At 38.3% G+C, this 14,574-nt stretch overlaps 1 protein-coding gene and 1 pseudogene across 4 annotated transcripts in view; one reads left to right on the top strand and one right to left on the bottom strand.

The window, feature by feature from the left end:
* Positions 1 to 14,574, top strand: part of Pcgf5 (polycomb group ring finger 5) — a 113,721-nt gene that overhangs the window by 73,652 nt on the left and 25,495 nt on the right. For all 4 annotated transcript variants that reach the window (XM_045139139.1, XM_045139149.1, XM_045139130.1 and 1 more), the window contains exons 3-6: positions 6,335 to 6,431; positions 10,623 to 10,678; positions 11,013 to 11,072; positions 13,147 to 13,295. In XM_045139139.1, the coding sequence (XP_044995074.1) occupies positions 6,335 to 6,431; positions 10,623 to 10,678; positions 11,013 to 11,072; positions 13,147 to 13,295 (362 nt within the window). The remainder of the gene's footprint in view (positions 1 to 6,334; positions 6,432 to 10,622; positions 10,679 to 11,012; positions 11,073 to 13,146; positions 13,296 to 14,574) is intronic.
* On the bottom strand, positions 12,278 to 12,696 carry LOC105943721 (annotated as a pseudogene).

Here is a 14,574-nt window from a genome sequence, read left to right as displayed (position 1 = left end):
CGACCTTATTGGAATATAAGAAGTGATAAAAGTGAAACTCTTATTCAGTTTAATAATACTAATGTTTGTAATGAAAATAAGTAAACATATAAAGTCATGGGTTGAAAGTATAGTGAGTGCTTGCCTAGCAAATTTGAAATCCTCAGCTCATTCAACATTGCAAAAGAGAGGGAGGGAGGGAGGGAGGGAGGGAGGGAGGGAGGGAAGGAAGGAGAGGGTCAATTAATCAATCAGTCTTGATGCCAGGCACCAAACGTTCTTCATTGGATGCTAGGAGCCACAGGTCCTGAGTTGGATACCATCTCAGCTACATTGCTGGGCAACTGTAAGCATTCTTCTCAGGCTCTAAGGTAGATGTGCACAGCCTATGCTATAATCCATACAGAGCTGTGAGTCCATTTGGTTAATGTTCAATAAACATTAGCAGTTATTAGTCAGGTGCTTTTCCACATGGGGCTGTCTTTGGTGAGCTAACTCCATTTCTGCATAGCCTTTGTCTCTTAGAGGGACTGGTGAAAATGGAGACTGATCAGCCTCCATATATAGTCTTATTCAAAAACTAGGACCAGGTGATTTTGCCTAAACAGCCACAGAACATTTAGAGAGCTTGGCATTAAATCTTTAAAATATTTGTATTCTTATTTTTTTATTGACAACTTCCATAATTATAAACAATATCCCATGGTAATTACCTCTCTCCCACCCCCACTTTCCCCTTTGAAACTCCACTCTCCATCATATCCCCCCCCACCCCAATAGTCTCTCCTTTTGATGCCGTGGTCTTTTATCCTGCTATGATGGTCTTGTACAGGTAATGTCAGGCACTGTGAGGTCATGGATATCCAGGCCATTTTGTGTCTGGAGGAGCACATTGTAAGGAGTCCTACCCTTCCTTTGGCTCTTAAATTCTCTTTGTCACCTCTTCCTCAGTGGAAACTGAGCCTTGGAAGGTGTGATAGAGATATTTTGGTGCTGAGTGCTCCTCTGTTATTTCTTCACAGCACCATGGTGCCTTCTGAGTCATCCCAGAGTTACTGCCATCTGAAAAGAGAAGCTTCTCTGACCAAAAGTGAGAGTAACATTAATATATAGGTATAAACATTAAGAGAAGTGCTTACTGGGCAGTTTGTTGAGCATAATATATCTATTTAGCCAGACTCCAGCAGACATTACACCCTTAGGGCTCATGACTACCCCTGTTGTAGGTTTCAGTATCAGTACCATGGAGCAGGCCTCCAGTCCAATTAGAGGGCAGTTGGTTTCCCCCACAACAGACATGCCACTATTGCACCCATTGGCTCATATAAGATATTTTTAAAATGTGCATTATTGCTTGTTTAGTTTTCAAGTTATAATTAATCTACTTATTTTGATATCATTTCAGTTGATCTTGCAACAGACCTAACTTGTGATAGCAGAATACTCCTAAATACTAGTATGTGAAACATCTAAAACACATTTTGCTGTAGCTACCAGTATTTGCTTTCTACAAGGATGATGGAGGAGGGCAAAATAATGTCAAAATACAAAGGGGAATTGTTGGTAAGAGGAGGAGGTTCAATGGAACAGGGGTGAGAAGAAGGGATAAAAGAATGTAATGGGAGAAGATTATGATCAAATTATGTTCATATATAAAATTATCAATAAAAAGAAAAAGTAAAAAAAAAAAAAAAACTAGGACCTCACAGGTCAGTTTTCTAGTGCTGAAAAGTTTTAAGAATCTAAGGAAAATCATATCTCCATTTTGGTTTTCTCACTGTTACTGAATATTCAGCCCAGATTTCCTCAGGTACTAATGTATATAACAGGATGCTTCATTTAGCAACCTGTAGAAGCTATGTAGAAGGTTTACTTTCTAAAGATTTTTAAGAAAGTAACAAGTAAGCTAATAGGGTTTATTCTTTTAGTATAATATACTAGAAAGAAATTTAGTTCTACAAACTGGCATATGTACAGATCTCAAATTTATGGGTCAGACATTTTCTATATTTTTTAGAAAAGTAGCAGCAATGGTTATACACAAACATACACATATATACATATACACACACACACACGCACATATATATAGTTTATATATATATATATATATATACACACACACACACATATATATATGTTTATGCACATATGTATATGCCTCAAAAAACTAAGCACATATCTTAATGGGTATTTCTGTCTTCATTTAGAACAGCATTCTTCAGTAGGAATAAATATGAAACACAACCAGGCTTGTACCTGCAATCCTAGTTACATGGGAGGCTGAAGTAGGAGAATCGTGAATTCATGATCTTCCTGAGCTATGTAACAAGGACAAGGCTTGCCTGAGCAATTTAGTGAGACTATGGCTCAAACTGAAATCGAGAAGAAGTCCAGTTCACCGTCCACTACAGTATATATCTACCTCAGACTAAAATTTTAAAAGGGCCTGAAGATCTGTACCAACACATGTTTAGCTAAGCACAAGGCCTTGACTTCAATACCCAGTACCACAAAATAATAAATAAATAAAAATGTGAACTAATGTGTAATTAAAATATGACTAGATGCCACATTAAAAAGAAGCAAATAATATGTTTAATGCAGTATGTCTAAAATAATTGTCACTTTAACATGTAATTAGCTTAAAATAATTGGGATTAGTTTTCATATTAAACATAATTTTAATACAGTGTGCATTTTATATTTACTACACATCTCAGATTAACCAGTTTTATTTACTCAGTAGAAACATGTGACTAGCCAGATCTAGAATTCAGATAAGCATTCTGTTAATGTTCTAGGTACTCAGGCTACTTTGGCCTCAAGCAATTAACATTTGTAGAGCTGTGTATCTTAGAATGCCTCAGCCTTGTCTCTCTTCATTCAGATAGCCTAGATTAGCATCTTTGCCCCTGGGAGGACATGGTCCTACCTTTAGCCTCTTGGCTGAAGGACATGTGGATTTGCTTTGGGCATAACATGCACCTCTGTTAAGTCAAGGCTGGTAGAGAGACAAGGCTGGGGGAGAACTAGCGATTGCTGAATTTTTTGAGTGTTACAAACATTTGGAACTATCAGAGTCAGAGCTTTAGGACAAGATTGGCTTTGTAGAAAACCTCTAATCTTTGGGTTTTTTTTTGTTTGTTTGTTTGTTTTAAATGCTTTTAATTTATTTGAGAGAGAAATGCAGAGACAGAGAGAGAGAATATGGGCATGTCAGGGTCTCCTTCCACAGCAACTCCAGATGCATGTGCCACTTTGTGCTTCTGGTTTTACTTGGGTACTGAGGAATTGAACCCAGGTCATTAGGCTTTTCAGGCAAGCTCCTTAACTGCTGAGCTATTGCTCCAGCCCTCTTTGTTTTTTATCTTTGTTTCTTAAATTTCAGAGTTGTTATCTAGTGACCATAGGAAAAGAACAAACATCAGCAATCTTGTAAGGGGATTCTACTGTCCTCCCCTTCAGCTTAGTTCAACAAGATGGCCTCCTAAAAGCTACTTTGATTTTTTTGTTTGTTTGTTTGTTTTGTTTTTCGAGGTAGGGTCTCACTCTAGTCCAGTCTGACCTGGAATTCACTATGGAGTCTCAGGGTGGCCTCGAACTCACAGCAATCCTCCTACCTCTGCCTCCCAAGTGCTGGGATTAAAGGTGTGCGCCACCATACCCGGCTTACTTTGATTTTTTTAAAAAAACATTTGAAAACGCTTTTAGAAGGCCAGTGTGATGATGGTACATGCCTATAATCCCAAAAGATGAAAGATGGAATATCAGAAATTGCAAGTTCAGCCACCCCTTGTCTATGTGAGACCCTGTCTCAAGGAAACAAAAACAAAGAAACTCTTTGGGAATTTAAGAGATTTGGAGCACAGGACAGATACTCATTTCTACATTGTAATAGCAGGTTTAGTTTTATTTTCTATATTTTAAGTATGTTTTCTGATACTGACTCATATTTTTGAAGAATCATATTGAATGAGGTCTTATTCTAAATTGTTTGAAATGAAAAGAAGTGGAGAGTATAGGATTTAAGTCCGCTCATCTAACCCAAAATCAGCTCAGATGTCACCTTCTTAGGGAGGTCTGCCCTGGTTATCCTATCTGAATAGCTGACACAGCCTCTGTCTGTACCTCTTAGAGGTGGGAGGGGATACCAATTACTCACTAAAATGCTTTCCTTGCCTTTCAATGTAACGTACATAAGGATGTGAGCTTTATTTTCTTTACCCCTACATTTACTAATTCATAATATGCCTGGCATTCAATAAATTCCTATTAAATCAATGAATAAATAAGAGATAGCATGTTCTTTTCTCTGTGTTCTAACTGATTTTACAATTACATACCTAGAAGCATTCTCCCTGACCATTGTTGCTCCGGCCAGTGATAGATGATCCATTTTCATTTTCAGACCTTTCTTCAGTGGTGGTAGTCTTCATGTCTGTTATTGTCCAATCACTAGATAAACTCTTTTTTTAGACAGTGTAGGACATGACAAGAGGGAAAGAAGTAGAATGGAATATAGTCATAACATAAGGGTGGGATAGCCTGTCTATACTGAGAAAATTTGAGATTGTACAGAATAACAACATGGAGAGAAGAGTAAGTACTGAGATAGGGAATTGAGTGGAAGTTTTATAATTTTGGTTGTATGAATGTGTCTAAGGACACATTTGTACAAACATTGGGCATACTAGATAATAGAAACAAAGGTAAAAGATAAGTGAAATTGATCACCAGAGAGATTAGTATAATTCAGAGGAAATACTGGGTTGGATAGCATTATACTTCCTGATCCACAAATATTTGTGTTGTCCTTGTTTATAATTTTTATTTAAAAATTATATCTGTTCATTTCTCAAACCATTCTTCCACTTTACCTCTTGTGCTTTTGTGCCAACCTGATGCCATTATCCATACCATATACTCCATGGAATTATGGCCCCTTTGAGCATGAGGTCATACTCTGCAAGGGCTAGAAATTCCATAGTACCCCACTTTGTTCCAGGGTCCACCCTACAATTACAAGTAATCCAAAACAATGAAAACTCTAGTGTTTTGTTTTGTTGTTTTTCTAGTGCAAGAGATCAAGGCCAGAATCTCAGAGGCAAATGTTACACCACTGACCTATCTTTTCAGCGTTTCAACTTTATTAAGAACTATTTATATTGCATTAAAAAAAGTTTTAGAGTTGGTTGTTCAGGTGAAGGGTTAAAGTATAATGTGTTTTATTGATTTCCTATCCTTTTAGGTAGGACCACTTCTGTGTTCATTCATACTTGTGGAAAGAAGGCTTGTACTTGACTACATCCTGAAAAATCAGTACCAGCTTAGCTAGTTAAATAAAAGTAAATGAAACACCAAGAACTTTTACTTTTCCTCTGTCCTACTTAAAAAAAAAAATGTTTATTGACCATTTTATGTATAATGAATTTAACATAATCCACTCTCAACACCTTTTTCTTATCCCTCCTCCCCATTCCCTGTCTACTAGCTCTTTTCCAACAAAGCCCTCTTCTTCTTTGGGTGGTTGAGTGTGTGTGTGTGTGTTTGGCAGAATGAGCTTGGTTGGGGATTATTTATCAGAGTACATGCAATTTATAAACTGTCTCCCACGCCCCCAGCAATCATTAACTGCCAGTAACACTCCATAGAAGGATGGGGGCCTCATAACCTCTTCCATCCTCCATGACATGGGCTCAGTATCTGTCCTACTTCTTTAAATGAGACACACCCCTTTTGTGTAAGTGCACCAGCATTTTTAATAGGGTACAATGAGTATATTTAATTTGTAAATATATTGAATAGAAGCAATAAATAAAATGTCATGTTTTTATATTGTGGAAGTAGGGTTTTACTTTGCTGATATAATTATAGGGTTTACAGTACACATTTTTAGTTGGTATTTTTAAATTTTATTTATTTATTTCCAAGGAGAGAGAGAAAGAGAAGATTGGCACAATGGGGCTTCTAGCCATTGCAGACAAACTCCATATACTTGCACGTCTTTGTGTGCCTAGCTTTATGTGGGTGCTGGAGAATTGAACCTGGGTTGTTAGGCTTTACAGACAAGAGCCTTAACCACCAAGCATCTCTCCAACCCGGTAGTAGACATTTTTAAGGACAATTTCTAAGTATATTTAGTTTAACTTTCAGTGCATATGATGGTTCAAATGATGCATTTTATGGTAAAATTTTATTGATATGCTTGTGAGAATCAATCATATGATTGTGTCTTTGTAGAAAAGACATGATTTTAATGTATTTTTAAAATGTCAAATAGTAAATAGGATCAATATACATTATATACATTATGAAATTGTCAAATGGTATATTTAACTTTGTCCTTTCTTAGTCTGTAAGACCTGTATTGTCCAGCACTTTGAAGATAGTAATGATTGTCCAAGATGTGGCAACCAAGTTCATGAAACAAATCCATTGGAAATGTTGAGGTAAAGAAATGCATTTTATATTTTATCTAATTTACATTAATTGTATAAGTTTGTGATTTTTATCATTTATTATGCTGTTTTGATGTCTTATATAATTTAGATCTTAAGAATTTTATGGGCTGGGGGGATGGCTTAGCAATTAAGGAGCTTACCTGCAAAACCAAAGGACCCAGGTACAATTCCCCAGGACCCATGTAAGCCAGCTGCACAAGGTGGCACATGCACCTGGAATTTGTTAACAGTGGCTGAAGGTCCTGACATGTCCATTATTTCTATCTGTCTGTCTGCCTCTGTCTTTCCCTCCCTCCCTCCCTCCCTCCCTCTCCCTTTCCCCCTCCCTCTCTCAAATAAATATTTTTTAAAAATTAAAAAAAGAATTTTACATTTTTTATTTTAAATAATTTTATTCCATTTCAAGATTCTATTAAAAGTTAAAAAATAAGGGCTGGATGGATTACTTAGTGGTTAAAAGACACTTGCCTGCAAAGCCAGAGGACCCAGGTTTGATTGCCCAGGACCCACTAAGCCAAATGCATAAGGCGCATGCTTATAGAGTTTGTTTGCAGTGGCTGAATGCCATATGTCATGCCTATATTCTCTCTCTCTCTCCATCAAATAAATAAAATTAAAATTTTAAAAGTTGAAAAATTATGACTATATAACTTAAATATTTAGAAAATAAGCTTGCAGTTAAAATTGTAACTTTCTCTTCTGCTCTTAGAATAACTTTAGTTGATTTACTTTCATATGCAAATGAACTAGATTGTATTAATATAATTGTAATAAAACCATATTGAGAAGATGAGAAGATTGAGGAGAACGTGTGTTGGGAGGAAAGGGACTGACAGGATGAATGAGAGGGTTCTAAGACTTTTCTTCATGAAAGTAACTCAGAAACATGCAGGCAGCAGAAAAGTGTGGCCTTTGAAAATAGAAATAGGAAAGTATATACTAGGAACAAAAGAGGCTGGATTTGAAAATTATTCCCTCTGGGATTATAAGAATCAGGCAGGCTGGGGCCTAAAGAATGTTATATTTTAATAAATATTTTCTGAGGGAAGTTTGATTTTTAAATTATGTATTTTTTATTAAAAATGATAAATGAAATATTACATTAAAATATTAAATGTTATTTCTTATGTTTATTAGTATTAGTCTTAAACAAGTTTGAATTTTCTTTATATTTTATTTATTAGTATTTATTTATTTATGAGAGAGAGAGCAAATACAGGGCCTCCCACCACTGCAAACACAAACTCCAGATGCATGCGCCCCTTTGTGTATCTGATTTTACATTGATACTGGGAAATCAAACCTGGGTTACCAGGCTTTGCAAGCAAGTACCTTTAACTGCCGAGCTCTCTCTCCAGCTAAGTATGTGAATTTTCTTAAAGAATAAGATTAATAAGCTGGAGAGATGGCTTAGTAGTTAAAGCACTTGCCCACAAAGCCAAAGGACCCAGGTTTGATTCCCCAAGACCCATGTAAGCCAGATGCACAATGTGGCACATGAACCTGGAGGCCCTGGTGTGTGTGTACTCACTCTCTCTGTCTCTCTCTCTTTCTCTTTCTCTTTCTCTTTCAAATAGAAAAATAAAAACATTTTTTAAAAAGAATTAAGTTTAACAATGTTATAATTGGTAAGTAGGAAGAGTATTTGAGCTCAGATGAAAATCACGTTGCAGAGAAATAGATTGCAAGATAGAATTCTTAGGATAACTAAATAGGCTAGTTGGTGAGAGCAGACAGACAGGAGAAAAAGCACAGGTTAGGTGTGTAGGTCAGACGCACATTCTATAAACACTTGAGGCAGGTAGTGAGGAAAGTTGGTTCTTGAGCTGGGAAATAATGACCAGCTTCATACTCTAGAGAACATTTTTATGACCATGTTAAAGATAAAGGCTCTAGTTCTTTGTCATGCCTTGATAGGCTGGGTCCTTAGAGTGGAAGGGTGAGGTAGGTAGTCAGGAAAGATATGGATGGAAGACTGCAAAGGAGCTGTGAATGTAAGGCTTGGCGAGAAGTACATGATGAAGAGAAAAACAGTTAAGATATTCTTTTACTTTGAGCCGTTTGAGAGAATTGCAGTGTCACTTAACACTTAAAGAGAGGCAGTGGAGGAATATTTGGTGTTTCATTGGAGGAGAGTTGATGGGACAGCCTTTGCATAAACAAACAAAAGGAGATGACAAAGCTGTTCAGCATCTTTTGGAAACATGGAATCTAGCAAAGATGTGGCAGACAGTGTTAATAAATAGCCTGCATGTTAATTCCAAGCTACAACAGTAGGTGAGGTCCCAGGGAACATGGCTCACTGAAGAAACCTGACCAGGCACAGTACATAGCAACAGGGCACACTTTGTCCTTTATATCCATGAATTTGGCCAGCCACATTAAAAATATTTGGGGAAAATTTCTTTCTGCATAAAACATGTAGTTTAAATTGCCATGATTTCCTAAACAATACAATGAATTAACTAATTATAACATTTACATGATATAAATCATAAGAAATAGTTGAAGACACATGGAAGAATATGCATAGGTTATGTAAACCCTGAACTGTTTTGTATAAAGGATCTGGTCATACACAGATTCTGGTATTTACTCAGAGTCCTGGAACCATTTCCCTACTACAAAAGAAGAATAGCTTTAGTCGGATTTAAAAAAAAAAAAAAAGGGCTAGAGAGATGGTTTAGCAGTTAAGCGTTGCCTATGAAGCCTAAGGACCCCAATTTGAGGCTCTCCCCAGGACCCACATAAGCCAGATTCACAAGGGGGCGCATGCATCTGGAATTCTTTTGCAGTGGCTAGAGGCCCTGACGAGCTCTTTCTCTCTCTCTCTCTTTGTCTCCCTCCCTCCCTCTCTTTTTCTGACTCTCCCTCTTTCTCTCTCTCTCTCTGTCTGTCTGTTGCTCTCAAATAAATAAATAAAAATAAACAGAAATTAAAAAAAAACATATTTAGGGTGGAAAAAGAGATAAATGGAAACTAGAAAAGGGTATCAGGAAGTTAATGTTAAGTGACACTGTCTAATTGCTGAATAAAAGAGTAGTGTTCACTATGAAATTCTGGGTGAATCTAAAGAGTTCAGGAACGTAGAAGTAAACAGTATACAACAGAAGGAACATAGAGTAAGCCTTCAAGGTTTTCCAGTTGGAAGAAAAGATTGAAAAACAGCTTTAAAAGACACTAAGGTAAGGAACAGTGTGTGTCTTTTGAGAGATGGGAAACCCATGTGTGCTCAATGTCAGAGGACAGCGCTGTGGAGCAGGGGAAGCTGCCAAAGTGAGAAAGGCGTTACGGAAAATGGTTTGGAGAAATCAAGCCCTGGAAAGGAAGGGTTATGTAGCAAGAAAGAAAACAATAAAAACGACAAGATAAATATTTTAAGTTTATTCTAGGGAAACTGGATGATTAAATGGTCTAAGTTTCTTAGAATAGAGAACTGGGAACCATTTGTTTTGGAGAAAAAGCCATAACTATGTTAAAGACTTCAAGAGTTGGTTTATCAGCTATTTCTGCATAGCAGTAATTAATTTTGTGAATTAATACTTCAGGCAATAGGCATTCTTTACTCCTTTCAGTTGCATGGTTTAGCTCTTCTGGTCATGGTGGATTGCTCCTGGAGCTGCAGTTACTGCATTTCTATCAGGTCAGCTGCTCTGTTGCTCTTGACTGGGTTCAGCCATGTGCTGGGGATAGGCTGCCAGTGATGACCTAAGATGGCCTCAGCAAGGCAAGGTGGCTCCTCATGTTGTGTCTTATCCTCCAAGCTTGTTACCCTGCTCTCAGGAGGTAATGAAGGAGAGGATAGCACTGTGTCTCTTGAGACTTAGGCTAGATCTAAGCACAGTGTCATTCTTGCCACATTTTCTTGGTTTGAGCAATTTTCAGAGGCAGTCCATTTTCTGAGTTATGGACTCTACTGCTTAGTCAAGGGAGAAACTTCAAAAGCATGTTCAGAGGGCGTAAAGAAAGAGTGGAGGTCATGGGGACTATTAGTCTACCACTGGGGAAAGCTAGAAATAGGTATTTTCCCTAGGCAAAAACAGTTTGGGATAGTAAGTGTGATAAAATCATCTATATTCTGTATTTTGTAAGATTGACATGATAGAAATCTCAAGCTGTTTGAATAGTAGGTTTTGTTGATATCTTCACTGTTAGTATATTCTCTTCCCACACTTAAAGGTTGGATAATACATTGGAGGAAATTATATTTAAGCTGGTCCCCGGACTACGAGAAAGTAAGTTGCTTTTTTAAGTTCTACTGACTTTGTCATTTTTTTTTAATTTTTATTAACATTTTCCATGATTATAAAATATATCCCATGGTAATTCCCTCCCTCCCCACCCCCACACTTTCCCATTTGAAATTCCATTCTCCATCATATTACCTCCCCATTACAATCATTGTAATTACATATATACAATATCAACCTATTAAGTATCCTCCTCCCTTCCTTTCTCTACCCTTTATGTCTCCTTTTTGACTTTGTCATTTTATGAAGCCAACATTTCCACTAAATATTTCATGATTGTCCCTATGGTTTTCATACCTTTTTTCCCCCTTTTAAATAGAAGAACTTGAACGTGAAGCTGAATTTTGGAAAAAAAATAAGCCTCAAGAAAACGGACAAGGTAACTATGTCTGTATCTGACAGCGTCTCAAATTGGTCAGCTTTTTGTTACTTTGGTGAAGTTAATACTGGTTTTCAAACTTGTATCTTTTTTCTGCACAAAGCTCATGTAGCTTGTATGTTAGTTCTGTATAAATAGGGATATAAAAGAGAGTCCACCTTCTCACTGATACATTTGTAAGGCTTTACTATAGTTCATGAGTATATAGCCATGTCTTGTTAGATAGCCTTCCTCAGTGCTCCTCCCCAGCCATTCTTTCTGTGTCCCCTCTTCAGCCATGTTCCCTGAGCCTGGTAGGGGTATAGATTTAGAGCACACAGTAGTTACTTACTGTCAGCACTTCACCAGCTGTACCTCTCTGTATTCCCCTGCCCACTGCAAAAATAAAAATAAAAATAAATAAATAAAAATAAAAAAGACCTCCCTAGCCAAGCTCTTTTGATCAGGTGTACAGAAGTCCTGAAAGCCAATCAGAAAGTTGTTGGTTACCCCTCAAATAATCATGTCACTGTCGCATCAGTGATACACAAGATGTGCCCACTGGATTGTGGAGCACACAAGGCCGACAGCTAGTAAGACTGCTCGTTAGGTCTCTCCTAGCAGTCGGCACAGCACCTCTAGCCCTGTGAAAGCCAATCACAGGGAGAAAGTTTCTAGCTCAGTTCCAGCTTGATTCCTCTGTGTCCTGCAACTGAAGTATGTGGTGGTCAGCAGTAGGAACCTACCGACTAGTTTGGGTGGGCAATCAAAAGCAGTAACAATCGCCTGTACTATTGTAGGGCTTCTGCAGCGCACTGACCAGCAACTCATGAGGAGCTGTCTTACCCTGGTTCTGGGGTTTTTGATTCCCAACCTGTGGCTTGTGGAACAGCTTCATCCACACATGCGGAGAACCTCTGTTCAGTGTTTCCAATCACACTTTTAATTATCTTACAAAGTAGTATGGGTTCATATGACCTTTAATATGCCCTCTGCTTGGTTAACCTTTACCTACCCCTCCTTTTTCAAATTCCCAGTCTTGAGTCTCTGCTTAACCTCCCATTATGACACTCCCCTCTGTACTTTTATAACACATGTTTTCAGCTTCCACCCCTAAACCTTAAAGAGGATACTTTATAATTTGAAAAGGTAATAGTTGATTTTTAATTTGAAAACATTTTATTGAATTTGCAAGTATTTTTATTTTGGTTTGTTTTTGCCATGAAAACTTTTATAACTTTATTTTTACACTCAAGAAGTTAGTTCTCATCCACATTGACAGTCTACAGATTTTTGAATGTGGTAACAGGGACATAGGTCACCAAAGTATAAAGCTTATTTGGTGAATCTTCATCCTCATTTCATTTCCTGGACAACCGTACACGGATACGATATGGGACATTCCTTATTCCCTTGGCCCAGACGGCTTTGTTGAGCCTGGTATCAGTGTGCACATCTGGAGTCCCCATCTCCTTCATGGCAAACTTCCAGATCTCAAGGCCCAAGGAGCCCGCTTCTTGAAGCCCACCCCATGGATGCGCTTGTGAATGTTGATGGTGTACTCTGGGTCACCACCTCGTTGATGGCAGAACGGCCCTTCTTCTTCTCGCCACCCTTCTTGGCGGGAGCCATTCTGCCGGGCCCAGCTTGGAAAGCTTGTTTTGTTTTTTAAGGTAGGGTTTCACTCTAGCCCATGCTGAGCTGGAATTCACTAGATAGTCTCAGGGTGGCCTAGAACTCAGAGCGATTCTCCTACCTCCCCCCACAATTACTTGGATTAAAGGCATGTGCTACCACACCCAGCTAGTATTTTGTTTTTAAAGTGACCTCACTAGTTGCAGTCACTTCTGTGAACAAATACATTTTGTCCAGAATCTTTTATTGGGATACTCCAGTGAGCCTAGAAATCTTACGCTGTGTTAATTTCCTGGTGGTTTTAAAAATATTTCCATTGTTAAGTTGGTAAAAGAAGTTTAAAGATAGCACACTTTGTAATTCATCAAAACTTGTGAGAAAATACTTTCGGTTGATGAGGTTTGTTGAGTACTATATTGTTGCCTGACTGTAAACTTTGAGCTTTGCTGAAATCACACAGATGACACTTCAAAAGTTGACAAAACTACAGCAGACGAAGAAGGGGATGAGGCTCAAGATGATAAAGACTATCATAGAAGTGACCCACAAATTGCTATTTGTCTAGATTGTTTACGAAATAATGGACAATCAGGGGACAACGTAGTAAAGGTGAGTTGACAAATACACTTGTGTTTTTAAGGATCATTTTTATAGTAGATAACTGTTCATATTTTGGTGAATTTTCCGATGCTTCAAAATATTTTTTTCAAGGTTTTGTTGTTGATGTTGTTTTAAGATAATGCATTTGGACTTCATCCAACAGTTCTCACCAGGGAATGGCCAAGCAATTGCTTACACCAGCTAGTTTCCCATCCCACCCATCTTGATCCAATGCCTCCACCTAGTGGCTAATGCAGATAATCACACCTTTATTTCTTGAATGCTTGTTTGGAGATTCTTGCAGGGGAGAGCAGTTATTGGTATACTATTGACTGAAGACTGGTCTTTCTCTGTTCTGTGAAGGTTGTCCTCTTCAACCAAGCACACAGCATTGGGTGGGATGCACTTGAGCACTTGGAGAGTTGAGGGAGGAAGGGGACACCCACCTAGCCAGCCAGATCACCAAATCAACTCTAGCAGTCAAGGGGGTGACAGATGTAACAGCCAGATCGCACTCACATCCCACACATATATTTCTTTTATATCTTTGTTGGACAGTCACATGTACTGCTGTCCTCATTTTTTTATATTAAGTAGAAACTTTGTATGGATGCATCATGTGTTGATATTATCACTTCCCTCCTCCTTGCCCCCACTGCACTGAGGTCCCTTCTTAGTGGTGGTGTTGGTATTCACCATGGAGTTGTGAGAGCAAGGCAGTCAGTCATTGTGGGTGGGTGGGCAATGCCTCTGGATATTCCCTCCCACCCGTGGCTCTTATATTCTTTCCACCCCCTACTCCACAAAATTCCCTGAGCTTTCGCTGGGCGTGCTTTAGGTCTACTTTAATGTTGTGCTCTCAGCAGCTTCTGTTTTTCTGTGCTCTGATGCAATTTAAATATCTTCAGTGTCTGTCTCCATGGTGCAGGTTATAAGGCTCAATGTGGAAACAGCACTCTTGTACATCGTGCTGTTTCCTCTGTGGTTTCACTTGGACCCTATCTGCTGTGCGAGGGGTGGTTCATCTCCTGCCAGGGAGTCAGCTCTCTATTCTCCTGAAGTTTACCAAATGTTGACATTACACACATGGACCACCACACCCAGATGAAACACTTGATTTTCATAATTTCACCTAAGAACCTGTATTCACTCATGCATGTCTTTCTTGTGACCCTGGTTCTCCCAGGCCATACTTGATGTATTTGTGCTCTAATATTTTGCCATGTTCATTCTAAGAAGTCTTTTTTTTCAGCATTAACTATGCAGAATGCCTTAAAATTATCATAAC

This window comes from Jaculus jaculus, chromosome 1, assembly GCF_020740685.1.
Source record: "Jaculus jaculus isolate mJacJac1 chromosome 1, mJacJac1.mat.Y.cur, whole genome shotgun sequence".
Lineage (NCBI taxonomy): Eukaryota > Metazoa > Chordata > Mammalia > Rodentia > Dipodidae > Jaculus > Jaculus jaculus.
The sequence above is the reverse complement of the archived record's forward strand: the minus strand, read 5'-3'. Positions and strand labels throughout refer to the sequence as shown.